The 26,875-nt window shown below is 47.5% G+C and overlaps 7 protein-coding genes across 7 annotated transcripts; 2 read left to right on the forward strand and 5 right to left on the reverse strand.

Moving 5' to 3' along the window:
- Positions 1–936: 936 nt before the first annotated feature.
- On the forward strand, positions 937–2,044 carry E1B28_010558 (uncharacterized protein; the record flags this gene model as incomplete). Its single annotated transcript, XM_043155530.1, has 4 exons — positions 937–1,312; positions 1,359–1,520; positions 1,580–1,942; positions 2,001–2,044. The coding sequence occupies 4 exons, from the start codon at positions 937–939 to the stop codon at positions 2,042–2,044; spliced, it is 945 nt and encodes a 314-aa protein (XP_043007999.1).
- A 353-nt stretch (positions 2,045–2,397) lies between these two features.
- Positions 2,398–5,834, reverse strand: E1B28_010559 (uncharacterized protein; the record flags this gene model as incomplete). The annotated part of the gene is made up of 8 exons (XM_043155531.1): positions 2,398–3,113; positions 3,166–3,681; positions 3,743–3,976; positions 4,025–4,296; positions 4,346–4,410; positions 4,462–4,575; positions 4,637–4,812; positions 4,868–5,834. The coding sequence occupies 8 exons, from the start codon at positions 5,832–5,834 to the stop codon at positions 2,398–2,400; spliced, it is 3,060 nt and encodes a 1,019-aa protein (XP_043008000.1).
- A 6,840-nt stretch (positions 5,835–12,674) lies between these two features.
- E1B28_010560 (uncharacterized protein) lies at positions 12,675–14,407 on the reverse strand. The gene is made up of 5 exons (XM_043160780.1): positions 13,760–14,407; positions 13,477–13,706; positions 13,145–13,425; positions 12,948–13,073; positions 12,675–12,891 (listed from the first exon to the last, which is right to left on the reverse strand). The coding sequence occupies exons 1-5, from the start codon at positions 14,337–14,339 to the stop codon at positions 12,843–12,845; spliced, it is 1,266 nt and encodes a 421-aa protein (XP_043008001.1). The 5' UTR covers positions 14,340–14,407; the 3' UTR covers positions 12,675–12,842.
- Positions 14,408–15,646: 1,239 nt separating this feature from the next.
- E1B28_010561 (uncharacterized protein) lies at positions 15,647–16,498 on the forward strand. The gene is made up of 5 exons (XM_043155532.1): positions 15,647–15,923; positions 15,978–16,075; positions 16,139–16,158; positions 16,225–16,359; positions 16,428–16,498. The coding sequence occupies exons 1-4, from the start codon at positions 15,763–15,765 to the stop codon at positions 16,303–16,305; spliced, it is 360 nt and encodes a 119-aa protein (XP_043008002.1). The 5' UTR covers positions 15,647–15,762; the 3' UTR covers positions 16,306–16,359; positions 16,428–16,498.
- Positions 16,499–20,404: 3,906 nt separating this feature from the next.
- E1B28_010562 (uncharacterized protein) lies at positions 20,405–22,671 on the reverse strand. Its single transcript, XM_043155533.1, has 11 exons — positions 22,373–22,671; positions 22,247–22,280; positions 21,930–22,190; positions 21,733–21,875; positions 21,612–21,675; positions 21,309–21,539; positions 21,212–21,239; positions 21,004–21,152; positions 20,755–20,949; positions 20,577–20,679; positions 20,405–20,525 (listed from the first exon to the last, which is right to left on the reverse strand). The coding sequence occupies exons 2-9, from the start codon at positions 22,249–22,251 to the stop codon at positions 20,817–20,819; spliced, it is 1,014 nt and encodes a 337-aa protein (XP_043008003.1). The 5' UTR covers positions 22,252–22,280; positions 22,373–22,671; the 3' UTR covers positions 20,405–20,525; positions 20,577–20,679; positions 20,755–20,816.
- A 235-nt stretch (positions 22,672–22,906) lies between these two features.
- Positions 22,907–23,822, reverse strand: E1B28_010563 (uncharacterized protein; the record flags this gene model as incomplete). The annotated part of the gene is made up of 5 exons (XM_043155534.1): positions 22,907–22,969; positions 23,035–23,101; positions 23,165–23,293; positions 23,373–23,419; positions 23,481–23,822. The coding sequence occupies 5 exons, from the start codon at positions 23,820–23,822 to the stop codon at positions 22,907–22,909; spliced, it is 648 nt and encodes a 215-aa protein (XP_043008004.1).
- A 1,348-nt stretch (positions 23,823–25,170) lies between these two features.
- E1B28_010564 (uncharacterized protein) lies at positions 25,171–26,814 on the reverse strand (the record flags this gene model as incomplete). Its single annotated transcript, XM_043155535.1, has 1 exon — positions 25,171–26,814. The coding sequence occupies one exon, from the start codon at positions 26,812–26,814 to the stop codon at positions 25,171–25,173; it is 1,644 nt and encodes a 547-aa protein (XP_043008005.1).
- Positions 26,815–26,875: the final 61 nt, after the last annotated feature.

Consider the following 26,875-nt stretch of genomic DNA (forward strand, 5'->3'; position numbering starts at 1 on the left):
ATAATAGGTATGTCGTGCTATGTCGTGCTAAGCACGTCTGTGTGAGTTAGAACTAAAGATAGTATCTAATGAATGTGTCTGAGTAACAAGGTTCTTGTTATCTCTAGAGGTCATATAGCTATTGGTAGATATAAGTAGATGTGAGAGAATGCTCAGTCATCTACTGTGAGGTCTATAAGCTATTGGTAGATAAGTAAACTATCCATGTGAATGATAGTGTAAATATAGTGACAGACGTATATACATGAGTAACTATTAATGTCTATGAAGTCTTGTGTCTAAGTCTTGTGACTGACACGGTCACATGTTAAACGATAAGTTCAACAGTATTTTATCGTAACTACCATTAATATAATTGATGTGGTTTAAACTTCAGCTTGTGAAATAAGTCACTATTTGTAAGAAAAATATGAAAATATGCGCCAACCAAAGGCAACGAAAGCATGCAAAATTGTGGTAATAAGGACAAATTAGTGCTAATGAAAAAAGGGGGATGTTTGATTTTCGAAATTCCGCCAAGCGAACTAACCATCTCAAATTCGGCTCCTTAGGGAGAATTGGTACAAATTATCCCTAATTCGCACCAATTCGTGTTTTGGGATTTTCCTGATGGACACCAACACTGATATACCACGATGGTGTGTTTTGTGGCTGTCTTTTTGTTGTAAATGCTGATTTGCATCTAGAGGTCGTCGATGGGGAGACTGTTATATTGCGATACTGGGAAGCACCGATTGTATGGACTTACCTGTTCTACAGATATGTGAGCATGTCCACCTTGATGAACGTCCATCATCTCAGCTCATCTCGTGTTTAGACTTGTTCCCTTTTCGATGTGCAAGGTGATGAAACTTTACAGAAATTGTCAATTCCAGTAAGCCCTATCCGTCACATTTCCTGCAGTCTATAATCAGTTTCACCCAGCTTTCCAGCCAAATGCGCGACTGGATGTTCAATCTGAGGATTGGTTCGTTCCAGTATGACATCATAGGAAGCTTGGCACTCTCAGAGGAAGACGGTTGTTCAGGCTACTTTGGTCGAGTGCTTCCACCTCCATGCGACTGCAATCCACTGCTCGATTCCAATGAGATCGTCCGCGCTGTTCCAGACTTCTTACAGCTGGTTTTGTCATTTGGAGGATATCGCCATATAGCAGCCAATTTTGACCTCCTTGACAGGCTCCTAACGTTTGGCACTATCATTGATCTCACAAAACCTGAAATCCTTGCGTTCTTTCCTTCCATACCATCTCCTGTGTGGTCCTGTGCTTCTTTTGGTACTTCCGACATCACTGCCAAGTTTTCGAATTCAGGTGATCCCTTTTTCAATGTCAATTCCCAACTCTAACCCTTTTAAAGCCCCTTCCCTAATTGATCTCACTTTCGCGAGGAATAGCAATAAATGGAGGATGACTATTCAGTTCTCATTACTACTACCATTAGAGGCCCGACTTTGGACTGCCTACCTCGTGCAGTCATTCCCCTTCTACAAAGATCATGCCCTCGATTTCCATAATTTGGGTATACAATTTGCATAATTGCATAGTCTTCGTGACTATTGACAAACATTCATCTTTCAGTCTTCCTTGATGAGCTTGGCTTTAAACTCACAGGGACTTTCACGACTGATCCTTCAAGTTACCATCCACCAAAATATCTACATGTCCCGCCTCTTTCCGTTGAATGGATCAACAATATGCCCTGCTTTTACTGGCCACCGAACCGATGCTATTACTGGTCCTTTGACTGTGGTGGGAAGATGGAGATTGAGGAAGAGGACTGGGCGAGGTATGGAATCCCAAACTTGGAAGTAGTGGCCTTTGCTGGGTCAATATGGCGTCAGGAGGAGTATGAGGCAACCCGGGAGTATCTTCATCTTAACAAGTATGACCCGGGTGGTCAACAGTTTGCCAATGATCATGGGTATCCGATTCTAGTCGTAGGTAAGAGAATGGAATCCCCGATAATTGATCAAAATTTACTCACCAGATTTATCCTCAGGTGACCCTCACATCCTGTCGAAACCACCTCAGGCTGGAGTTTGACAGCCACGTAAAGGCCTATCAGGCCCCCAAAAAAGCTGTGAGAAAGGGGCCTTAAAGGCCCTCTACGCCTCCCTAGGTACCCAATGGTAACTTCTACCTTTTGCTACTCCTCCGTCTTCCTGTCCCATCCTCCATCTATGGTGGAAGATAGACGAAGTGTACAACAGCATACAATATATATTTTGAGTACATGACAGTGTGACAAGATAAAGGTTATTACTAGGGGATCGTAGAAGTAGAAGTAGAACAGCATAGGTAGAGGAGCATAGCAACACGAAGACACTAACAAGCGGCACAGGAATTCAATGATAGGTGGTACAAGAAAAGTACAAGAAGCATATTACCGATACAAACTAGTCCGACACCGAGTTTCCTCCCTGGTGTGGAGTCTGACCAGCGTTACCACCATGCATGTAGTTGGGGCCAGCTCCAGTGTGTGCGGTAGACTGATCGGGAATGGGGTACCCATTTTGGTGATAGACGCTACCTCCCGGGTTAACCACCTGGTGTGGTACTGCAAATGGGTGGGCGGGGGCAGCCCCAGTGGAAGGTGGGAATTGGAATCCGGAAGCAGCCATCATCGCCATCATCGCCTGTACTTGTTCAGGCGAGAACTGGGGCTGAGGAGGGGGCGGGTGATGCTGGTGATGGGGGTGGTTCTGGAAACCTGGGTTGTAAGTCGGATTTTGAGGATGGTCAATGGTCGACGAAGGAGTAGAATGACGTTGCGGATGTGGGGAGGGAACAGCCTCAGGAAAGCTGACCTCACTAGATGGTGGAGGTGCCAGGTGGTGAGTAGTTGCTGTTATAAGTGGAGGTGGTGGGAGGGGTTGCTGTGCAGTAGCCATGGAGTAGTCTGTAGAGGAACCTCGGGTGCCTTGATGTGGGTGATGAGTCGACTCAGCCATTGTAGGTCCAGCAGGGGTAGAACCCTTGTAACTGTCGCAACGCCGTCTCTTTGCGTCGACTTCATCTGTGGGAGGGGGAGAGGGACGCTTGCTGGCAGTGACCATGTCGTCCAAATCCTCCAAGGATATCGGTGGTTTGACATCCACCTTATTACGAAGACCTGTTCAAAGGATTAGAAGGGGAAACAGATTCGGTCAACAAGAATAACATACCACTAAGGCGTTGGACGGACGTGTAACTAGACTGAGCATAGGTAGATATACTGTCATCGTTGATGACAGTGGCTAGAGGTGCATTCATAGGAGCAGAAGGCTCTGCTGTCGCTTGGTCCTGCACCTGGAACGAGACCCTCTTGACAGATGCAGTCGACAGGATTTTTGGTGGTGGTTGCAACTTGGTCGTAGTCTTGACAGAGGCAGTCTCAGCAGTCGGAGGCTGAGAGTTAGCACGGGTATGTCGTAGGGATCGCGGTCGAGCTGTAGGCGTCTCCTGTTCTACTTTATCCAGGGCTGGTGCAGCGTTTTTGATGTCTTTGCCACTATTTTCGAGCTCATCACTGTCAGCGCCTTCAAACGAATCCGAATCAGCCTCGACCTTGACGTTCGCTTTGCGCTTGCTTTTGTGGGCTGGTTTAGACTTTGACATGACCTGCTTCAGAAAGATCTGTCCAATTTTACCGTCAGCATCTGGCGTGAAGGAGAGTATAGGAACAACGCTGTTCCTGATATCTGAAGATTAGTATCTGAGATTAGTATGTAGACCAGCTTCAATAGTAGGTATGCGACATACCTGCTTTACAACGGGACACAAAGGACAGCCACTGTTGACAGTGCTCATCGCATGCAGCTATCAAAGCCATCCGTGAAGCCTTGTCAAGCTTTGCAATACCTTTGCTGCTCGAGGAGGAGGACGTCCATGGTTGCAAGACAGAATGGGGCCAGTTAATGATTGCCAGTCCTGCCTTTATCATGTGCTGATGAAGCGTATTCCAATAGAGCCTCTCGGCATTGAGACCAGCTTCACCTAAGATCCCCATCAGTACAATACTAGACTAGGGGGGAAAGGACTCACTTGCGCGGCCACGAAGTGCCATCCTAGCTGCATCCGTCAGCTTACTTTCAGAGGAATAATTCGGGACCTTGATGCCAAAAATGATTGACGAGGCGTTCTGGGACGAGGCATCGACTGGCGAATCCTTGATCGTAGAGGGTGGTGCAGCCGCCAAAGTCGACGCTACTCCCGAATTCGAAGGCCCTTCAGTGGGGGACTGCAGCACTGAAAGTTCGAGCCTCTCTGCAGCTGCAAGGACTTCTGACTTCAGGATATCGCGACGAACATTGTGACTGTGAATTAATTAGTTAGACATAAGTTGAAAGAGGTTGCACCACGTACTACGCAAGGGACCGTAGGTGTCCTATGAGACCACCTTGGTCTGTCAAACAACAGTCTTCGGAAAACTGTAGAACAAGTTAGATACTTCAGAGGTAGTAATAATAGTATTAACTTACTGTTTCTACCTTAGACGTTGTGTGAATGTGAGCCAGTGACTGGTCATTGTTCACCTGGTTGCCGATGAGCATAGCGACACCACTGAAGCCATAACGGTTATCAGCGGTCTGTTGCTACGAAGGTAGGATGGGTCTGTATCAGCGTAAGGGAGAGGTTGAGCATAGTCGAACGTACCAGAGACTTGATCCGTCCAAAAATATTTTCGAACGCCTTTCGGCGGTAACGTTGAAGCTGCTTCGTTAGAAGTGCTTTGCTTTTTGCTTCACGGAGGATTTGCTCCCAATCGTCGACTTCTTCTTTGAACTTCCAAAAGGCGAGTTTGAGTTGCTGTGCGTCGGGATCAGAATGGCCTAAGGTAGAAAACTTAATTCAGTTGTATGAACATAACACGATAATGATACTTACCATCCCACTTAATATCCTCGGATGCTTCGTCTTCAAGGCGTTGCATCTCCTGGATGAGAATGGAATCGTTGTTCAAAACCCACTGTTGATACGTGTTCCAGGGATTATCCTTTCCCTTCAGTCTACCCTGTGAATTATTTGCAAGGTAGCGAGAGAGGAGGAGGTCTGGCGTGGTCCCCAGACGTTCAGCTAACTTCTCAAGTAAGGAGTCCAACTTGCAAAATGACTCCTGTAGGCCTTGCGCTTCGGTCTTTGTTGGACGGCCTCCAACTCCTTCGATGTGAGGAAGCATCGGTTGGGTGGTTGATGGCGTCGCTTCTACGTGGGGAGGCACGGAGAATGAGATTGTCTGAGGAGGGAAGGACAGGGAGGTAGGGATACCAGGTCCACTCAACGTATTGGTTTGATAAGGTCCAGGAGGTACCGTTAACGTAGCGGAGGGTGGATGGAGTTGCGGATGTTGGACTTGGTAGGAATGAGCGTCAGCAGTTCTGAATGGATGGGCATACTGTCCAGCCAATGGTGTCATGTAGGGTAGGGAGTTCTCGGAGGAAGGTGCAGTAAATGGAGAACGTAGTGATTGCAGTAGCTGAGGTGGCGTGGAGGCTACATTTTGGGCATTTTGAGGGAGTTGAGCATTGGCCACTGCTTTTCGTTGCGCTGCAAGTACATGGAGGGACGAGGGTGCATTTTTTTTGGGGGTCAAGAGTCGTTTGGTTGGGAGAGGGGGGTCCGAGGATGTAGACTGTTCGTGCTGTTCTAAAACATGCACAGCGTGCAGCATACTTTCGGAGAAAGGGGGGAATGCGTTGTCGTATTCGTCCACGGTGGATGGGGAGTTGGGAGTGGTAGAAACGGGGTGTGACTGTGAGGGAGGAGGTGGTTGAGACATCCTCAACTGAGAGGGGGGAGGTGGTTGAGACATCCTCTGGAGGTGTAGCTGAGAGGAGGGCGGTAGTTGAGACATCTGAGACTGAGACTGGCTGGGTGAACGCGTCGCGACGCGTCAAGAAATGCAAGAAATGCAAGAAACAAGACTAAGAGCCATGAAGTCAGAAAAAAAAAGATCGAGAATACAGAGTTCCACTTACCTTGGAGCTACTGAAATTTTGTGGAGGCAATGTAGATGGTAAAAGGAGAGTGTGCAAAGAGGGGGAAAAATTGGCAGGCCAGTTTTTAAATGGCGGCGTCGACGTAGAAACCAGTAGAAGTAAAGAAGTAGAACACGTTGCCGAAGAAGCACGTTTTCCTACCATCTTCTACCAGTCTCTATGGGAGGGTCTTTGGGTTGCACGATGAGGAGGACCATTCCAAGTTCTGCAGAGCAGAGGAGACGACGAGAGAGCGGGTGATGCGTGAGTATGCGTGAGAATGTAAAAAAACAAACAAAATTATGAGAAAAAACAAACAACGCATTCGGTTTCTATTCGGTTCGGTCGATTCTCCGACTCCTCGGGTTTAGGCGGCGCTTAGTCCTTAGTGAACAAAATAAACGAAATACTTGACTTCACATATGCTCGAAGTATACCATACAAGACCTGATCTACGGCAATAACAGAGCAAGGACTGATTCTATCCATAGCTGCTCTGGGGATTTAGCATCAAGCTCGATGCGTCGCTGCTCCTCTCGAGCCCTATCTGCACTCTGCTTATCGTGCAACTCCTTATACGTGGCCCAACGTCGATCCTGCAATACCTGTTCAAAGGCCTGCCTCCAGTAGATATTTCGGTAATGCGACTTAGTTGACTATGCTACAAGGTTCTTTTTGCACTTTAAACGGTGCTACGGAGCGATATTTATTGTATTAAGAACTAGAGTGAGCCCGAATTGCTAGTTAAAGCTAGTGCTGCTAGTAGAATGTGCCGTAGGCGCAGCTAGACCAGTTAGAGAGAGCCGTAGATCGTGTCAGAAAACTGTATGACCGTTCGAAACCTGTAGAACACTATGAGCAGAGGACTTAAGCGGTATTTCACCGAGTTCTACTCTCTACATTCTACTATGCACTGGCATATCAAGGGATTGTACTATTAGAAGACTTGTAGTCTTCACAGAACCATTCGTAGCAGAACTTAATGGAGTAAAAAGACCTTCATACTAGGAGAACCTACTTCTACGGGGGATTTAGTTGACAAGAAATCGGACATAGGACTACGCAGACTAGGAGAAATTTGATATGACCGTAGATCGAGTCCCGATCTGAGGAAAAGACAAAAAGACATGATACAGATCACAGATCACAGATAGAGTACCTAGGAACCAGGCAGGAATGAACAACGGATCTCGGAGTCCACGCTGTTCATGTGCTATGGCAATTCGGAACTCTGGATCCATATGCTGGAACTACTTGGACACACAAAGTCCATATGATTTGATAATGTCGAAATGCAGGATAAGGTCCGTAGGCAGGGAATACCATATGGTACGCCTATGTAGGTCCATTCTACATGCTGAAACAAGAATGAAGAACGGTCCAGATTGGTCCAAAACATATGATTCGAATACGGAAAAGCTCCATAGACAAGATTCTGCACATGTAGCAGTCCCTAGCGATAAGACTCCGCATGGATTCGTAGCTATGGTGCATTATTTTTAGAGATAAAACAAGTAGAGATAGGATTACAAAGCTAGCGTAGAAGTAGTATAAAAGCAGCTCATGTATCCGTAGATAGAAAGTACTACCTGTGCGTAGGAAAGTCCTGAGTGGGTTGCCCGTGAGTAACTGCTCTTGACACCAATAGAGAGATTTGCCCTGTCTTTGTGCAGTGAAACGATAAGATTTGATTTGAACCATACGAGACCGTCGAGGTCAAAACTAGAGAACTATCCGTCCATAGGCCGCCAAGGTCTTGATTACTGTTTCGTGATCCGTCGAGGGTCTTAGCGTTTGTGTCTGCCGAGGGCTTAGTTTTCGTGTCCGTCGAGGGCAATAGTCTCCAATCGTTCGAATTAGTCTTACCGTAGACGAAATTCATAGTCCCACTTAGTCCACTGGACAATAAACAGAGCCCCTACAAACCTTAGAATCCCCGTAGCTGTGGGTGTTTTTACACTTGCAGTTACACATTGATTTCATAAGAACTTCATACGATATTGAGACTGTGATCTTGTGCGTAACCTTTGCCAAGCAGTCCACCCTTGCAATCTTTCCTGGTGTGTAGAGTTATTGATAGACTTTACACGGAGGTTTACTAGTTTTTGGGTTGATTTGGTGTTGGTGCTACTCCCGTAGCTCTGATATTAGGTTGACTCTTGAGTGGTATACTTCGCCCATTATCGGAACCTATCTTCCGAGCGCGTAAAGACAAGACTGTTTTGAAAGTCATAAGCTTTGATATTGGTCTGACGCGCTATCTGCTACAAATTATACTTCAATAACAATTGTCGTAAATTATTGAACATAACACACCAGTTTTAACTTCGTAATTCTGATACTCTGGTCCAACTCTGCCTCTCTAACTGCCTCTGGACTGGTAGTTCCAACCTCCAGTTTTGTTAGGTCCTCTGGCCAAACTGCTAACCAGACATCGAGAGCAGCATCAATGAACTTCAATACGTATCAAGCGTGTTGGGACATTCTCTCAATGCTGAATTGAACTAGAACCGGACTGTCAACGGGGGCGATCTCTATCCTCAACAGCGCACGAACGAGGTTTTCCGACTTCACCAGGCTTGTCAACCACGCCCCCCGTATGTACGCCGAGGGCTTATACAACTCTTACTTCAAACCTTTACCCAAGGGATCACGTCGCTCTCCATCCTTCTTCGAGAAAGATGCAAACCTGCTACGTGAATGGTCGGAACTTTTGACACAAAACTGGAATTCAATATACGAAACAGAGGGAGCCGTCAAGGAGCTCGAAGAGGTCAAGATGATGAAAGTGGAGGTTAGTGCAGTGGTATCATATGTAGAAGAACTTGAATTCTATGCGGCGATGGGAGACAAAGCTCTTCGTGAGGCTTACCAGAAACGCGAGTTCTGGTTTCAACATTGATGGATTGTGTCGTCAAATATTGTAGTCAAAGCAATAATTCAAATGTATATTGTCTCATTCAGTGATAGCTACAACAAGATAAAGTCATCGTCATCTCCATCTGAAAAATCGGACGCCGAAACCAGTTCATGCTGAGGGAGATACCATATCAACCTTGCTAGCAATGACCGAAACTCCGTAATCTCCTCCTCTGTCGTAGTGGGTACATTCTTTCTGCGTAGTATTGCTGCCATGACGAATAACACCCATACGCCGCAGTCGTAACCATTGGACTGGAGTCGTTGCAGCTTTCCAAAACCTTCAGATGTCGCTTCAAGCTGAAAGGCGGAAGCAACATACCGTTAAGGGCCTTGCAATCCAACCTTGAGCTGGAAGTGTTGGCTTCAGGCCTTGGTCATTGGCAGTTGCAACCAGGCGCTGAACAATGACACGGATTTTCTATGAAAAAAGAAGTTAAGATAGCAGCGAGGGCAAACATTATGACTTACCGGGAGCCAATCGTCCCAAATACTTCGAGACCCCATGCTGTCAAACAAATGAACGCGTCCGGACTCCAAGTGTATAACGGCAAGAATCCAATGTTCATCGTCCTTATCATGTATTGGTAGAACCCACGTTGACATGTTCCAGAACTTGGTAGATTTTGTGAGACGCCAAATGCCCGCGTTGTCGACCTCAGAGAAAACCTTGGGAACTAGGTACGTTGAAAAAATTGCAACCTCTCGGGCAGTTCAAGGTGACGATATTGAGGTACCGCATGATGAAAGATCCCTAGCAAGGAGGTCCTGGAGAATAGCAGCAGTGCCGTTCATGCAATCCGAGGAGAGACGGCGGTGGCTATTGTCCATCCGCGCAAGGTCGCTGGCTGTAAAGATATGTCGAACGCCAGAGGCAGTATTGATGACGTGCGGGGACGACATATTGCCAATTATCAGCCAATGTGGAAAGCTCTTGGTGAGAAGAAGGAGCTCAGTGTCGATAGGAAGGTAAGACTGCAAGAGAGCTCGGATATCAACAACTATATAGAGGGAAAAGAACAAAACAAAACGTACCGGTGTTCCCCATATCAGCTGAATGGAATCATCAATCTGTTCCACTTGCGTTTCTCCCTCCTGTTCTTTTTCATCATCGTCTGCTTCCTCCAATATCTCAGCGAGATAATGGTCTGTAGTGGTGACATCTAGCTCCTCTCCCACGTCGAATTCGTCCGGTTCACAGTCGTCTGATGCATTGTCAAATGTCGGGGGCATGGAAACTAGAGTCGAACTTGAGGCTGCCGAAAGGTCGTGCGGGGTGGCAGGCGGTGTGGCTGAACATTGGTTGATGTTACGGGTACATGGAACCTCTGCCTGTAGTTGAGAGAGTGATAGAAGGGGGTTCACCCACCAAAGCGCCAGGTGCAAGTGCTCCTGAAGAAGCAGACTAAACAATGTCCTGTATTTCCGATCTGAGGCGGTATCATCAGACTTAAAACATGCAGATCAGGGCTGAGATGACTTACATTTTACTGAAGAAGATGCTGCCTTGATACCAAACAGTTCATGGCCATACCACCGGCACATGTTGCGGGATTCGCTCTCGAGTCGGGCTCTCTCCTCACGACAGCGATCGAGAGTCAGCATAGCTCGTATGCCAGATCGAACTGACTCGTCAACAAGCCATCGTGGGGCAACCTCGCAGTCTGAACGGGCGATCCAGACGTCCTCCCACAGATAGGAGGTCTCTGGGTCATGTAGAGCTGCAAGGGTGGTTGGTAGCAACTTCGGGATCGGAATTGAATACGACGGCTTATGCATCGCTTTCAGCTGCTCGACATAATGATTGTATTTCTTGATAGCGTTTTGAAGTGCAGGAGCCCGTTTCGATATTGACTTGCGGGTGAGCTGGTGAGCTTTTGTTCCTGAAGTGAAATTAAGATGCCGTATGTGAACCAGTAGCCAGTAATAAACTCACCGAGAGCAAAGTCGCTGCCACCAACAGTGCGGTCTAATTTTTCCCATTCGAAAAAACTGCCAATCCCACGCTTCCGAATGTTAATCTTGAGGTTCCGTGCGAGTAACAATAGTTGGAGATAGTCAAACGGGACATCTTGCAGCTCCGGAAATCCTTCTGAGATGTTGAGGGAGAGGTATAGCTCATCTGCCCTCGCTTTGAGTGCAGTGTGAGCATCCGTAAGCTGAGGAAGACTGGCCAAGGCGTTGGCGGATGCAGAGGGCAGGAGGTTGATGGCGTGCTTGGTGGTGGCAATTGTCTCCTCGAGTGCGTCTATTTCTGACTGGAGCTGAAGGATCTTGCCGAGCTCTTTTCTAAGCCGGGTGGGTGCATCTAATTGAGTCAAGTCAGTAGGAGAAATCGAAAGGAATAAGCTGAGATACATACGAGAGCGAACTGACGTTTGCGCTTCCTTTTGTTGTTTCCAATGAACACGAAGCTCCGCTAATGGAATCCGGACCTTTGCCATAACCTTCTCAGCCTCAGCCTCTTTAACCTCGACATTGTTGTGGAGTTTCAACTTCATCCACGCCCCAAGTTCAAGTCATCGCTCTTCTGCGAGGTGCTGCAAGGCTCGGTCAAGCAGCCACTTCCGACGAGCAGCCTACAGTAGAATAGTGTTAGTGAGGAGTGACAAAAAGTGGATAAACCTACCGATGATTGCCTCTCGGGACCTATCAACTTTCTTAGGGCAGCCCAGAGTCTCTCGGTTCCCTCTCCATCAGTTAAGCCCAAGCCAACCTTTAGACGAGGATTGTATCTGAGCTGACATGGCCATTGGTGACCATATGCATGCAGAATACTTGTCGCTAGTTGAAGCCTGGAGCTATACTCCTGAGGGAGCATGTCATACTTGAATATTATAAGTGAACCACAACGACAATCAATGAAGTAGTAACATACCGTCTTCAAGCTTCGATCGAGAACACAGCCAATATCATACAAGGCCAAAACAGTTGCAGATGTGGGAAGTAAGGTAAACAAAGTTTCCAAGAGAGCGATGGAATACTTCTGCTGCTCTCCTGGGGTGTCGATGGATGCTACGAGAAGGGGTACGTCGTGTCAACAGACGAGGCCCATCAAACCTCGTTCACGGAATATCTCGGACGATGCATGCTTCGAGTCTCCTTTGGCAGCATAGTACGATTCCCGACACTGATCTATTGATTCATCGGGAACTGTTGGAGTGCGAGGTTTCGGGGGTTTCCTACGAGCTGCCGCAACGCGATCCCCAATATCATCCACCACGGATTTAGAGAGAAAGCGTTCAGACTGGTAGAACGGAACACCCTCGCCTGCGGATACTAGCTGGCGGTGGTGTAGCCTGGCAAGCCCGGCTCGTTACGGAAGAAGATAGTCGTTCTTCCTTGTATAGAGCCTGGGCCCGAGGGAGGGGGGTCAATAGGGAACCCCCTCTTATCAAAAAATTCGAAGTCCGACAGGTTGCCCTTAGCGGCGGATGAATCAGAACATTTGTGTCAGACTGCGGCCGATCACGTTGCTTTCACACAACGTGAAGTGTAGGATTTCGAAGAAGCTACATTAAAAGAGACTACATTCCAATGCTTCAATGATACTGTGTATACATACTGGTATCATGTAGAGGAATGTAGAAATTGGGATTAGAGGTAGAAACTTGAAAAGAAAATAAATTGATGTGAAACTCACGTACACTTTTTGCTCCGAGCTCGCCATCGGCGGAATGAAATAACTTACTGATGGTTCCTCAACAGGTCAAATATTCTCGACCGTCAGCGCTATCGATACTGAGCTTAGCAGATTTGGACATGAGCGAGTCGAGTCTCGATGCTGTCTTGACAGTGAGGGATCCAGAGTAATCAATAGAATAGGATTGTCAAGGTCATGGAACGCAAGTATCTACACTAGGACCTCGTGACCTTACCTAAGAGCCGTCTCCGGCAGCTTGTCGGACCTCGAAATCTTTTGATAATGGGGGGTTCCCCTATGACCCCCCTCCCTCGGTACCAGACTAGCGGTGGTGTAGGTTCCCGTCTAATGCCACGTGTACATCTCCTCCACTATGGTAGATTAGTTTAGCTGTAAGTGACGCAAACATGAAGGAACAAAGACATACTCATCAAATGAGAGTCCAAACCTGTCTCCACCGAAGCAGGCTGGACACAGGCGCTGTAGGACGGACGCGCACGCGCCCGTTGCCAGTGGGTTTTGCTGAGGTGGTAACGAAGCTAGAGTGGGTGCGCTGGTAACAAAGGAAGGCTTGTTAGAGACAGAGAGAACGAGGGGGAATGACGACTCTGGCAATGAGCTTACACTGAAGATGGCTTCCGTTCTGTAGATGGGGAGGTGGTGGAGGGTGGACAACCCAAGTCTGACGACAGCACCTGAAATGGTGGTGGTGCAGAGTAGCTTCCCAGGGTAAGGTGTGTGCGCGGTGTAGGCGGTGTGTGGGTGTTGATTGAAGCAATGTTCAGTTCCAGCTTGCACTCTTCAACAATATGGTTCATCTTCCGAACCAACATGTCTTGTAGACAGTCGAACCATTGTACGGCCGTACCGAGGGGCCGACGAATAGGATCGTGTTGCATACTGCCCTGTAAAAATTCATTGGTACCGACAAAGCCAGAAAAGAAACAAATGCATACCGCTTGGTCACACAAGGTGAAGCCTCGACACCTGTACATCATAGCAAGAGAGCTAGAGAACGAGGTGATGGCATCACACGAGTACCGCCATAGGATTTGGTATAGATCCAAAAGGTCAATTGAGAACGCGGTTCGGGGTTGTGAGGGCGAGGCAGGAAAGAGACCATGCTGAACCAGAACTTGAGGTAAGGTCCAACATTCACAGTACGGAACTGTGAGGTTTTGATGACCTGTTGAAGTGCCAAGTGAGAAACATACCAGGTAGAATCAAGGAGTTACGCACTGATGAAAGAGTAGCAGCATATCGTCGCCTCCCTAAGAACACAGGTTCCCGTTGAGCAACCGGAAGAAATCTGCAAGGGAAGCGGGTCCAATTTCCCGATAGTCTTGTCACGGTAAAGGACAAGGGAGTCTAGTAGTGTCGGAAGAAGCTGCTTCCAGCGCGTGGTGACACGAAAGGCCGCGCTGGGGCGTGGTTCACCGGCATCTGTAGGATCCTTCAAAGGTTTCACGTCGTCGAGTATTGTAGCAGAAGGGTTAAACGCGTCGTTGTCCTCGAAATCTGCGAAATCCATCTCATTGTCCACCCCTCCGTTCTCGTCCATCCCAGCCATTCCAACTACTTCTACTTCTACATGTTCGTCTCCATCGTCTTTTACATCGTCTTCGTCTTGTATTCCCCTCGATTTTGAAGCGCTAAGTTTTGCTGCTCTGCGCGCAGCAGATGCAGCCAAAAGTGAGGCTATTCGAGCCTCGGCCGCTTGCACCTTCCGTGCGTTGCCCGGTATCTCTACCCACTTGTTTCCTCTTGCTTTCGAACGCCTTTTGCCTGGGCTACGCGTTATCTTGCCATGACCTATCATCTTGAGCGAGGAATGCGAGGCAAATCACGATGGTGGTGGTGAGGTAGAAAGAAGCTGCTAATATTTCGGTAGGTAACATGAGCGCTACATGACATTGACTAGTAGAGGAAGGTAGAAAATTTGCTGCCAGTAGAAGGATGTAGAGCGTTAATTGGGTACCTAGGGAGGCGTAGAAGGCCTTTAAGGCCCCTTTCTCACGGCTTTTTTGGGGGCCTGACAGGCCTTTACGTTAGCTGTCAAGGCGCAGCCTGAGGTGGTCGAAACCCAAACTCCGAGGAACGGTATCACGTCTAGGAAAGAATATATCAAAGTCAATTCAAGGTCAGGAAGTTATACTGACATTCTTCTCGGTGACCACTTAATTTCTCTCTACCAATCATACAGACTCATTCGGAAAGAAAGGGAAGGGCAAACAATTGAAAGTGCACAAACCGAATTCCCAGATCGATGTCCAAGCTGATCGTGTCGGACAAGCATCCATAGTTGAGATTTCAGACTGATAGCACGTACGTATCTCGTGGCTTGTAATCGTTCAATCTATAACTTTGAGCCGTGTATGTCACTTTCATTTCACAAAAAGTGACTGAATGAAGATAACGACTCCCTCTCACCGCCTCGGCTGCACCACGCTTTTTCTGGAGGCTAAGTCTGCGATCGGTTCAGTACAAGGACCCAATGGCGGTCGTCAAGCACTTGCAGCGCAATGATAATTCTAGCCATGAGTTAGACGGTTCGACGGTAGTCCTTCTCCGTATCCTCTATGTTCTTCCCATTAATTGACCCTGCAGTGGTAGGGATAGGCTCAAGATACCCATCTTGAACTTGGACAACGACTCCTTCAGGTCACTTTTTTGAGCGAGCATCCCATATGCAATTCTATGGGGGGCCAGTCATTCGCGAACGCAAAAGAAATCATCAACAAGTTCTACAACTATCCAGCACACATGGAATCTGAATTATCGAGCTCTCCAAGGGAGCCGGACGACGACCAGCGGCTGACTTTGGTGTGTAAATGTCCAGCCATGGACCATCCGCGTTAATGGTTTACCTATAGTACCAGCGAGCCGGACAAAGGCTCAGACGGATACATGTACGATTTACTCATCCCTGTGTGAAGTGTCCTCAGAGATACTTTGTTTGCCGATCAAATTGAATTCCACGGACCCATTTCGAAACAGGATGGGAGGAGTTGTGAAAAAGGACCGTGAGTCTCACTCAGTTTAGCTGTTCCATGATTGTGGTACTAGGGGCGCCCATATCACCGTTACCTACGGCGATGTATAGCCACGAACTTGCCATGGGGAACACGGAACATTGAAGTTTTTGACCCGCTTCCTCATGCTACATCGACCGCAGCAATGCCGCCCAACATGATTATATTGACTCGCTAGAGTATAAATGTGGGCGATCGGACGGACTGAAAATGACCATATTCAATATGAGATTCCCTGCTCCTCTCGTGCTCTTCGCTGGCTTTCTCGCCGCTACACTCGCTGGAGCCCAAGGTACCGACGACCCCCGGGATCCTGACCTTATCTTGTACCAACTGGCCGAAGGTACCAATATGGAGTTCTTCGAGCGCACGTGAGTCAGAATAACGTCCTGGAGCAGAGGCGGAGACTGACACAAATCCTCTAGATGGGTAACTGGTTGTGTGAACTATGACCTTTCACGTTTCAACATTGTGAAGAAGATTAGAACCCAGCCTGGGGATTGGGAGGGAAACAATACTTCTAGTGAGTTACATTCCGGCCTCGAAGTTTGATATCTAGGATTGACCGTGTGTCTTTCTTGTACAGCCGAAGTCAGAACAGTTTGTGTGAGCAAGGTTTTCCCGTTTCTTGTCCCGTAATAATGGTTCCCCTCCCCTCCCCTGCCCTTGCAGATACTCGAAGATGCTGACGGAAATACTCTAAATGTTACGGAAGAGCTCGCTGAGCGATGGGGAGCCACTCGCATCGAGTAGAAGAAGGCAGGCTCTGAAATGTGGGCGTAGTAATGAATTAATGATGTTTCACATGTAAGCGGCCGGATCATTTATAAGAATCCTTGTAATTAGAACAGGACTCCCCTTTCACTGCCTTCAAGACTACCAGTGAAACATATCTAAATCCCGTAATCCCGTTGCAATATGACAAAGGTGAATCGGAATTGCCAACTTTCTCTTTAACTATCTTCCTGCTTGCGTCATCTGTGGAGCCGGTCAGAGGTGTCTGTTTTGCGAGCCAGGAAGTAGCGCGTCGTCCTTGAGCGTTTGAACTTTGAACTCTCCATGTGTTCGATAGCCACTATGAAAGATCGATGATGTGAACGTCCATATCCTCACACGTTTCAAGGAGTCCTGTAGTGTCTGTTCAGGTATACAGGTCAGTGATACTAGGTCGGATGACGAGGCAACAAGGAACTTACTTTGCCCATCGAATCCCTACTCAACCTTTTAACTATGAAAAATGGCGACTCTGGACATGTTTGATTAGACCTTCAAGTGCAATGGCAGATGAAATTCAAAGCCGTGACTTCCAGGCGGTTTAACGCGGGTTTGGACTAGGCAGTAGGTACTCTGGAGTAGAGGGGGGGGGGGGTTGGGAACGTCGTCGGTTTACGGTACAGAGGGAGCGTGGCGGTACGGGTAGAACGACAGTCGTTCTACGACTCACTCGTGGGTTGAGGTATCGCGATAACGGTAATGACCTCTTTTCGTTCGAACCCTTCTACATGAGCGGACACGTAATTACGGATGTCGCAGTTGATGGAGCGTCGAAACGTTGACGCGACACATTGAACACTCTTGAATGCGAATTTCAATGGGTGTGCAGACGATGTGGGTGCGGGTCTGTGCGAGTCCGGAGCGCCGAACCGGTCTCCGACTTGTTCACGAGTATTTGGACTTGTTTTACGGTGAAAACCGAAGCTTTAGGGCAGGCTAGTTCGCGTTGCAACGCGTCGCAGCCATTGCGCTTCGACTTGCCCGCCTACCTTCCTGTTCATGAAACGTGCTTTCGACCTCCACTTACGACCAAACCGAAGTTATCTAAATGGTCTGCCTGTCAGATTCAAGAAGCCGCCGCTGGAATCATCCATTTGCGAATCATGTCGAGAAGAACAGAAGAAGGAAGCTTCGAGTTTCATCGGCAACTTACACCAAAGGGAAAAGGTAATTGTCTGCTCCGTTCTTACTCAGACACAGCTCAAGGACATCGTTACTATAGCTTAGTGGAGGAGTGAAGAGAGGGATCACAGGTCCACAGGTCGAACTAGGCTTGCTGAGAATCCCGTGCGCGATCTGAGTACATCGTCCGCCGTCGACCACGCTACCTCAGAGAGCTGTAACCGCCGACATGCATTTATGGTATTATAAATGCCCGTTCAAAACGAACGTCGTGTTCTGCTGTCCCCTTTTATAACCGTCATAAGAGGAAACGCCTTGAGGTGCGCACAAGAGAAAAACATGAGGAATTGGATCCTCACTCTGACCCATGATAATCCTATTTTTGGTTCTGATTTCCTGGTTTTGAGTGTTCTTCAAGCCAAACATGAGGATTGCCTGGGGACTAACCTGGTCAGTAGCTTTCGAGTTTCGAGCGAGTAGAGTCCATAATGACCAACGAAGTCCCCTACCGTTGTATAAGGTTGGAAATCTGTGTTCAGTCGAAAGCTGCTCAATATTAGTATCAACATCATAGTTTTTGATGCGAACGTAGCCCTTCAGCGCGTCATAACATGGCCACCACCAGTTGGACCCAATGAGTTTCTTGACTCTCAGGTTCGGAATATTGTACCGCTCCCAATCTTCTTCTGCGATCACTTTCTTCCCACTACGGTCAGAAGACCAGTAAAACAACCGGGTACCATCCGATGGCCAGCGAAGGCAGGGCATATCGTTGATCCGCTCAGGAGAGAGACTTGGGAGCGGGACATGTAGGGAGAACTGGATGGATCAGATGTGAATGTCCCAAATAGGTACAAGCGAAATTCATCCACGAAGACTAGGGCATGATGCATGTCAGCAGCAAGAATTAGATGAATAGGTGAATTCAATACAGAAATCTTCCGATTTGGCGTAAGAAGGGAGGGTCTGGATGAGGTAGACAGTCCGAAGTCGTCGACGATCTTCTGGTCGTAGGATTAGTGAAAAGAGAATAACCATTTTTACATCCGCCTGCTTCATGAAAGTGAGAACGAGACGTGAGGGATCTATGTCATGGTTAGAGCTAAAAGCGGCCTGTAAAAGAAGAGTTACCTGTTTGTGAAAATCTGGCATCGATGGTGTCGGGTGTCATGCTTTTGCAACGCCACTTAGGGGATGGGATGGAAGGTATGTATCCGAAAATTCCGGTTTTTTTGCGGTCAACGACAGTACCAAAGGTGAGAACGTCGCAGTAGATGAAGTGGTTTATATCTTCAACGAAGCTTATACGTCCGAGATCTGAAATCAGGTGGAGGTAGTCTGGAAGGGCGCGGATAATCTCGCTGGAGTCCAGACGCGGGTTGCAATCCAGCTGAAGTGAGAACATGCGATCAACAAAACACTCTGGGTGACCACGGTTCTCTGTACAGAGGGCCTTGTAAGTGATATCGTACTGAAATGATCGGGTTCTTGGATTGAACGTCCAGTCCTGAGGATAACCGGAAAGCTATAGATCGTTGTTGTTACTAACGATGGATTTTACGATGGGAGGATAATCTTACTGGAATCGACAACTTCTTGAGAGTTCCTTCATCCTCTACGGCATAATACGTGGTGACCTGAGCACGGGACAAGCTGAGAAAGCCTGTCAGAATAAATGATTGATAAACGCACACGGGTATATGTCAGATAGGCAAATATAATCGGTGTCTTCAAGCATTGTTTCAAGATATCCTCTCCGGCGACGAGTTCTTTTGCACAAGTTAGCATTTAAACTGTAATAACAGCCGCAGGGCCATGCACCATCGTGATATATCAATGCTGGCATTGCCGACCGACCTACTGCGAACAGCTGCGGGAACCATGCTTGACTTGAATAGAATAAGAAAGGTCGCCGAGATATGAAAAGTAATCAGACCTCACCGTGAAGAAGATAATGCAGTTCTGTAATGTGGTTGCAAAGCCTAGCATAACACGTCAATGACGGCGAGTATCCTCCCAACTACGGGCCTTACTATCCGTACTCTCTCAGCATCGCTTTCATGCTCGGCCTCGTATGTAACGATCGTAAACCTTCGTTCTCCAAACTGAATGATTTCCGCACTCTGAGTCCTTCTCCGGATTTTCACAGAATTTTCTTGTGCTTGAATTCGGTTTCGAAATGGGTTTGTAGGTTTCAATATCCGGGTATTGAAGGGGACATGAACCGTGTTTGAGGAAACCTCACGTAGCACGTTAATGTCGCACAAATCTATTAATCTGACTCTTTGGTGTCCGCCCTACAGGCATACACATTGAAACGAGAGTACCAAGCTTCACACGACGACTCACCAAATTGAGCCATTGCTCGTCGTTCCGTGAAGTTGACGAGCTAAAATCAGCTTGGAAATTGTTGATGACTGTATTCGCGCACGTGAAGGACTGGTGGCCACAGAAGTTGATCTTGCTCGCGCCTTCGAAGAAGGAAGACATCTTCACCCAGTTCAAGGCAGTTCAAGAAGATGGGCACAAGCTTAGAGAGGGTAGTAAAAAAGGCGTGCGCCGCGCAAAGGTAACCTCTATTGCTGTGCGCTATACAGCACGCCAGATGGTCCCGGAGAAATAAAAAGACTAGATCTTTGTTGAGCAATCAAATCAAAAGTCGACGTTGAATCGATGACTCACTTGTACTCATTCTCAGGTGCGAAGATATTGAATGTGAATGTCCCGTGAAAACCCGTAGACTTGAGTTAAATCGCTAAGTGCCATCACACTGGTTGTTCAATCTTACCAAGGTCCGGGTCTTCCAGCCTGGTACCCCCTGAAAAGGGGCATTTGTAGTTTCTCCTTGTTTCATTATTGATGGATTGGAACTTGAATGCGGGACCAAACGGACCTGGCATCTAATGAAGTGTGTATGACAGAAAAAACCCGATCACACATACAGCCGGGAATGGTTCTGAAGTTGAATTTTGACGGATGTCGATTGTCAACGAGAAAGCTTAAATGGGGAAATGGGTGGATAATATTACTACTGGACCTCACAGCCATCGTGCTGACTCGATTTTCTATGCATGAAACTAAGTATCAATTGTAGGCTTGAAACCCAACCAAGAGATTACGATACTCACATGCCACCCACCATCCGCATGACGAAGCACTCTATGGAACCGGTGCCTCTCTGGTCCCCTCGCTGTCCACACGGTGACGGCTCGAACTCTCTTCCCAAACTGTCTGTGGACATAGAGTACCAATTTGACACAATGATTCTTTAGTCTCGGTAATACACATCAACAACATCGTACCGACCGCGTATTGCAGGGAAGATCCAGTCTTCGAAGTGCCCCGGATGGAACATCTAGTTACAACACTCAAGATTCAGATAACTGCGGAACCCTCGCCAACAACGTATACTCTTCATTCTTTTTCCCACTCTCCTTTACCAACGGGTTCGGATTTCCAGCTGGCGTTGGAAGGTGAAGTGCTAACAAGTCCGGTCGGGAGCTAGAGTTCCTCATCAGTGGGAGGAAACACAAGAGAAGAGTGGAAGAAACGGACTAGTGTCCCACAGGATCAACGCTCAACTTCGCCATATGCAGATCATCTAGGTCAATGTCGGCATATATGATCGCTTCTTCTCCCGGGTCGACTGGAGGAGTCAATTGTCTGCCGTCGGGACCGTATATCGCTGCAAAACCGCCCCCTTTCTGTAACGTTCCACAGTGAGCACATACGGAAGTCTACGACGTCAAACTCATTGACTCACAATCGGATAGAACGGCGTTCCCTCAATTCTGCATCAATTTCCACTTGTCAATACTTTTTGGCACGGAGAGATATCAAAGCGGACAATCAAAACTCACCCGCATATACCGGCATTATTTGGCTTGATCATCTGCGTACTTGAAATGGCAAACATCGGACCCTCCATAGCCGCAAATCTCGTCGCCGTCACTTGGAAATCGCTCGAAAACTGAGACGGAGCTCCATTGGCCGCGACTGATTCCGCGTCGAAACCGAATGGCCAGGAGGCGATGTGAATTTGAACGCCTTGTGAGTAGTGATGGAAGCGGAGGAGGGGTTGCAGGTGTTCCCTAGATGATAGAAGTCGATATCAATCCCATGTGGTAAAGGTAAAAGACAAGCCTAGAGAATCAACAGCTCACCAACAGTTCAAGCATCCGATAACAGCCCCTTCGGGACCTATTGTTGCGGTTTTAATAGAATCAGCTGTATCAAAAACAAGAATCAATCTCTGTTAATCTTTTGAGTAGACCTAAAATATACCCGGTGCATCTCCCCAGATTGTACGTTCATGACTTGTCGCTTTCAGCTTCCTCCGATGTAAGACCACCTTCCCCGTCGAACTGATGATACTCTGTGCAGCGTACATGCTCTCCCCATCACGTTCAACGAAGCCCAGGACAACCCTATCAAACATCGAAGGCTGAGCTGAACTGCAGAGTTGAGAAAGACAAACTCACCAAATCCCAGCATCCCTCACAGCTCTCAAGATTCTCTGATACTCTTGACTTTTGACATCCAAGCAGGCTTTCAGATAATCCTTGAAGAAGAGAGGATTCCAAGGTTCCGCGTATAACCGCATCGGATAACCTGGGATATAGGCTTCTGGAAACCCGATGAGTTGAGCACCGTTCGAGGCGGCTTCTTGGATGATAGATATCGCTTTCGTAACTCCAGCTTCGAGGTTGAACCATGCGGGTTCAGATTGGATGGCTGCTACTCTGAGAAGTGAGGGCTGATAAGACAAAAGGCAGTAGTTCTGGGGAGACGGACGCACTTCATGGTGATCAAGGATCAAGATTCAATAATTTCTGAAGGGAGGATATCAATATAACGCAAGGAGTGGGCCAAGGTAAGCAAGCTGGGATAAGAGGGGAATAACGAATGGTCTCATGATACGTACGAAGCCAAAAAACAGAAACCAGCCTTCCCTGTTTGTGTTTTTCGCCAGCATGACCATATAGCAGACGCCAAACGATTGGGATCGGGACAACGCCGGAAGGAGTACGGTAAACTTGAAACTTGACAGCGTTCCGGAATCAGGATTCGTTTACGGATGGTGCTGGCTGCAAGGGGAATCGATTTCAGAGAATATCGACTTGGATAAATATCCGAACGCATCTTGGATTCGTCAAGACTAACGTATATAGCAACGCGTGGGCATGAGAGCAGCCTGAGTTGTCTTTGGCACGAACATCACAGATCACGGGATGTGACTTCGGTCAGTTTTTTACCGAAGTGAACGCTTTTGCGCCGTTGCGGACCCATTATTTCTTGATCTACTTAGTCACATTACTTCACCCAAATCTTCCCCAGGATCCGTTTGGGACTCGAGAGCTTGGTTATAATTAGGCTCCAAGATCAGAGGGAATCTTATTATTAATTGAGGATAATGTAAGTAGTATCTCGGATTCCCACCCATCTGTCACAACTCTGACTAGGCAGGTACATTCACACCTTTCTGGAAAGCAGCTCTACTTTCAATTCTATCCACCCAATCCTATGTGGAGATGAACTCAGTTTTGAAGGCCTTCAGATCGAAAGTAATCATTTATAGGAACTCACCTTCAGGTTTGGCCACTCCTTTGTATCCAAACCGAGTTTTTCGGCGTTCAAGAAGCCAGCTCGGACCCTATATGGACAGTAAAGGTTTTGGTCGAATCGAGTACAGAGATAAAGAGGAAAACAATCTGACCATAAATGTGTCTTGATATCAGCGATCGTATACTTATCGCCAGCGAGATACTTGTGTTTCGCCAACCGCAAATTGAGGACTGAGTAAAGCCTCTTCAATTCGTTCAGATAACGTTTCTGCGCATACGGGCTGTTGAAATGAAGGGGCGTCAGGAATAAGTCGAAGGCATTGAATCAAAAGCGGCGCGTACATCTATTCCGGTGCGTACCACTTGAAATGACTGAGCTGTCCTTGCATTGGGCCAACACCTCCGTGCTAAGATACCAAGCACACGTCAGTCGCCTCGAATGAGCTCCAAGTGAAAGAGGCGACATACCGCAAAGAACAACCACTGTAACACCTCACTATACTCCTTCGGGTTTTCGACAGGACTAAACCCAAATATGTTCTCCTTATCAAACTCCGCCTGCAGATACGACAGAATTGCACTCGTTTCAAAGACGTTGAACCCATTATGGGTAATTGCGGGAATACGACCGTTGGGGTTGATCTCCAAAAACCATGGAGACTTGACTTGGTTGTGAACTTTGCCGATGTCAGACTCGGAAAGAGACATCTTGACGACGTCGTAGGGAATTCCAAGCTCTTCGAGGAAAACTGAGATGGGCTTGCCGTTGGGTGTAGCAGCGGTGTATAGAGTTAGTTGAGAAGAAGACATGGTGATGGTAGCGAGAATAGGCCTGAAGCGGATTATAGCGATTGAACAGTTAGTCTGAATTGATCCTTTTAAGGAGTTTGGCTAGGATGAAAGACGGCATCCTCGGAAGTCCATCTTGGATAGGAGTATTAGCTTTCAAAACCGGGTAAAAGGAAACTCGAAGTTACTCAGCTCACTGCTGACGGAGCAGCTGACGAAGGATTTATCAGACAAATCTCAAACAATGTATAATGACCTCGGGGTAGTAACCCCTTCATTCCCCGAGCGTCAACGTTGAACGTTTGAACGGGGTTAATTCAGAGTATTTCTATTTCTCGATGGCGATGGTACGTGACATTGAATTCCAGTCTCGGCCAATTCGAGGCCAATTCGAGCTTTGAGTCTCTGAGAATCAGTCGTAGAGATAAACGAACAGGAATGGATTTGCCACAAGGCCAATTGCGTCGAGAATATCTTGTCGGGGGGACAATGACGGGGTTAGTGATGATGGTTCGACGCTGATAAAATTTGCGGCGGTCCGCCCTGTTAGCCTGCCCTCAAGTTTGGCATTTCCCTCCCTTGTCTGGCGGAGAACCGCCAATGGCTTACTTTGGTGCGTAGATATCCATTCATGGATTATTCTCATTTTGGCTTACATGTAGTATCAGCGTGTCGGACAGAGGCTCAGACGGATAGAGCTGTGCGATATTAACATGCTGCACCGACACAGGCTCGCGTGTTGGTCAAATCGAAGTCCACGAACCCAATTACGAGAAGCGCCGTGATATACCACGATGGTGCGTTTGCCGCTACTTTATTTGTAAATACTACGGTGCTGATTTGTGTCTAGAGGTCGCCGATGGGGAGACTATCATATTGCAATACTTGCAAGTCCCGATTGTGTCCCTTGAAGAGAATTCATTCCATCGATGTTCGTGGCAGCGAGTCGCTCGTATGCATTCTTTCCTTCAACTTCGACTGAGGAATCTTGGCCATAACGTACATTCAATTGTTTTCACTCGCCTCCCTTTTTGTATGTCGTTCTCGATCGGATTTTAGTCATTGGAAGTACCGGTTCTCTCGAGCGGCTCTCCAAGCGATGTCTCTGGAAAAGAAAGGTCCGAGATAGGCATAAATCATCTTGTTTCGATTTTCAGACGGAAGTGGGAGAAAGGATAAGGAGGAAGCAAATTATGCGACTACCGTACTGTAGATCGTGGATAGAAGGCACGAAGGCAACGGTATCAACCGAAACAAGCAGGGTGATGTAAAGCGAGGGAGAATAGTAGGACTCGACTGTAACGTAGCGAAACGAGATGAATTGGAAGTATTAGTTCAACGACAAAAGCCTAAAAAACGCGCCCGGTGTTCATACAATGCGCTTTCCATTCCCAAAAACACTAATCATCATCCCATCAGCATCTACTGCCTTCAATGGCTCATACACTTTCTTAGGGAGACTCCGATTCAAAACATGCAGCTCAACTGTCCTGAGTGTTTCCATATCATGGAACGGGAGATCGCCAGTCGGATAGACCCACCTCGACTTGACCAATTCAACGAAGGCGGCGTCGGCATCAAAGTGGGACTGAACTCTGAGCGTAAACCACTTGAGTTTCGGAAGGAGAGGATTACGGGAAAGGAATGGGTCTGCGGTCAACGGGCTAACCGCTAAGCGGTTGAGAAAGGATTCTGTCACCGTTTGGTACTTGTTCTTCCTATCTTCAAAGTCATCGTCGTCCCAGGCGTCTTCGGTGGCCAAGAACTCGTGAAGGATAAAGGTATGAAGTGACGGTGTGAGCTGTAATAGTGGCATGAGTTTAGACTCTGACAGAGGAATTCCTTTGAGCGCCAGAGTCGTTAGGTTGCACTTGGAGCGTTCCATGAATTCACTAAACACGTTTCCAGGCCAAGCCATGAAGAATTTGATATAGTTAGGTTCTCCGTAAGGTTCTGGTGGGGTGCAAGAGATTGTGAAGTTGACTAAGGAAGGGAGTGTTACAGCCTGAATCATCTCCGAGAGAACGTAATTAAAAGAATCGGGATTCGGTAACTCGAGTGAGAGAGATTCTATATTCGAAACGACGCAATGTTCATTTCGGGTTCGGATGGAGGGATATTCCTCGCTTTCGTGGCGATAGACAAACGATTGCAACTTGTTCCCGCGTCGAAAACACTCGACGATGGCTTCTCGATCCCAGTAGTGTTCAGTATCTACAAGATCAAGGTGGCGTAGAGTGCTCCAAGGTAAAGAGGTAAGATCCACCGGTTCACCAACATCATGAAACTCTTGCAGAATCTGAAGTTGCCGCAGGTTTGGAGCATTGCCGAAAGGCATGATTTCTCCTGCAAAAGGACAACATTTAACCGATTGCAGGAGAGGCATTTCGCCGATCCCGTCGAACGCGAAGAAATCGACGGTACGGACATCCAGATGCTGCCAACGACGACTATGTTCCAAAAGGAGACGAAACAGTTCCGAGATAGGCGTGCCTGCTTGTGCTCTGTCCCATCCTGGATCCAACTGAAGAGACAAGGGATGTTGTTGCGAACGCCGTAAACACAGTTCCAGTGGACGAATGGCCCCCAAATCCATGTAAATCGATATATTTGCCCATAACTCCGGAGAGTTGAGAGCGACCTCCCTCCATCTAGTGCAGACACTGCTCAGGCGGAAAATGGACGTCCCCCGGCCATGACATGGTCTCCCACATTGATTCGGACCTGCCGCAATCCCAAAAATCCGACGAAGAGTTTCAGGTGGAAGTTTACGAATGGGAGACTGGAGCGACCTGTATCGAGTGATGTCGTTTTTGAGAGCTGCCTTTTTTATTTTGATATGTTGGATGAGCTTGTCGTAGAGATTTAGGTCGTGTTCCGCTTCTTGAATGAAACAATTGATTTCTTGTGAGGATGTAAGGGAAACGTTGAATCGTAGGGTCTTTAAAAGTTCTGCTGGTTGCATGGGCGGCTTCAAAGCGCGAAGTTGAATGTCCGGAAAGATGGTGTTCATGGTAAATACATGCAGCAGTCGTCGCCTGAATAAAAACGTTAGCATCTTCGAAAACGATGTT

The sequence above is a fragment of the Marasmius oreades genome, chromosome 6, assembly GCF_018924745.1.
Source record: "Marasmius oreades isolate 03SP1 chromosome 6, whole genome shotgun sequence".
Taxonomy (NCBI): Eukaryota; Fungi; Basidiomycota; class Agaricomycetes; order Agaricales; family Marasmiaceae; genus Marasmius; species Marasmius oreades.

What these genes read in the sequence shown, in the direction of transcription:
- E1B28_010560 (XM_043160780.1), bottom strand. Translation starts at nt 14,339, where the DNA reads ATGATAGGTCATGGCAAGATAACGCGTAGCCCAGGCAAAAGGCGTTCG. An exon ending in ATGCTGCTACTCTTTCATCA is followed by an intron (nt 13,707 to 13,759) that starts GTGCGTAACTCC and finishes GCACTTCAACAG; the next exon opens with GTCATCAAAACCTCACAGTT. An exon ending in TTTGGACTCTCATTTGATGA is followed by an intron (nt 12,892 to 12,947) that starts GTATGTCTTTGT and finishes AATCTACCATAG; the next exon opens with TGGAGGAGATGTACACGTGG.
- E1B28_010561 (XM_043155532.1), top strand. Translation starts at nt 15,763, where the DNA reads ATGACCATATTCAATATGAGATTCCCTGCTCCTCTCGTGCTCTTCGCT. An exon ending in ATGGAGTTCTTCGAGCGCAC is followed by an intron (nt 15,924 to 15,977) that starts GTGAGTCAGAAT and finishes CAAATCCTCTAG; the next exon opens with ATGGGTAACTGGTTGTGTGA. An exon ending in GGAGGGAAACAATACTTCTA is followed by an intron (nt 16,076 to 16,138) that starts GTGAGTTACATT and finishes TTTCTTGTACAG; the next exon opens with CCGAAGTCAGAACAGTTTGT.
- E1B28_010562 (XM_043155533.1), bottom strand. An exon ending in AATCTGGGGAGATGCACCGG is followed by an intron (nt 21,676 to 21,732) that starts GTATATTTTAGG and finishes TTTTTGATACAG; the next exon opens with CTGATTCTATTAAAACCGCA. An exon ending in AATAATGCCGGTATATGCGG is followed by an intron (nt 21,240 to 21,308) that starts GTGAGTTTTGAT and finishes AAATTGATGCAG; the next exon opens with AATTGAGGGAACGCCGTTCT.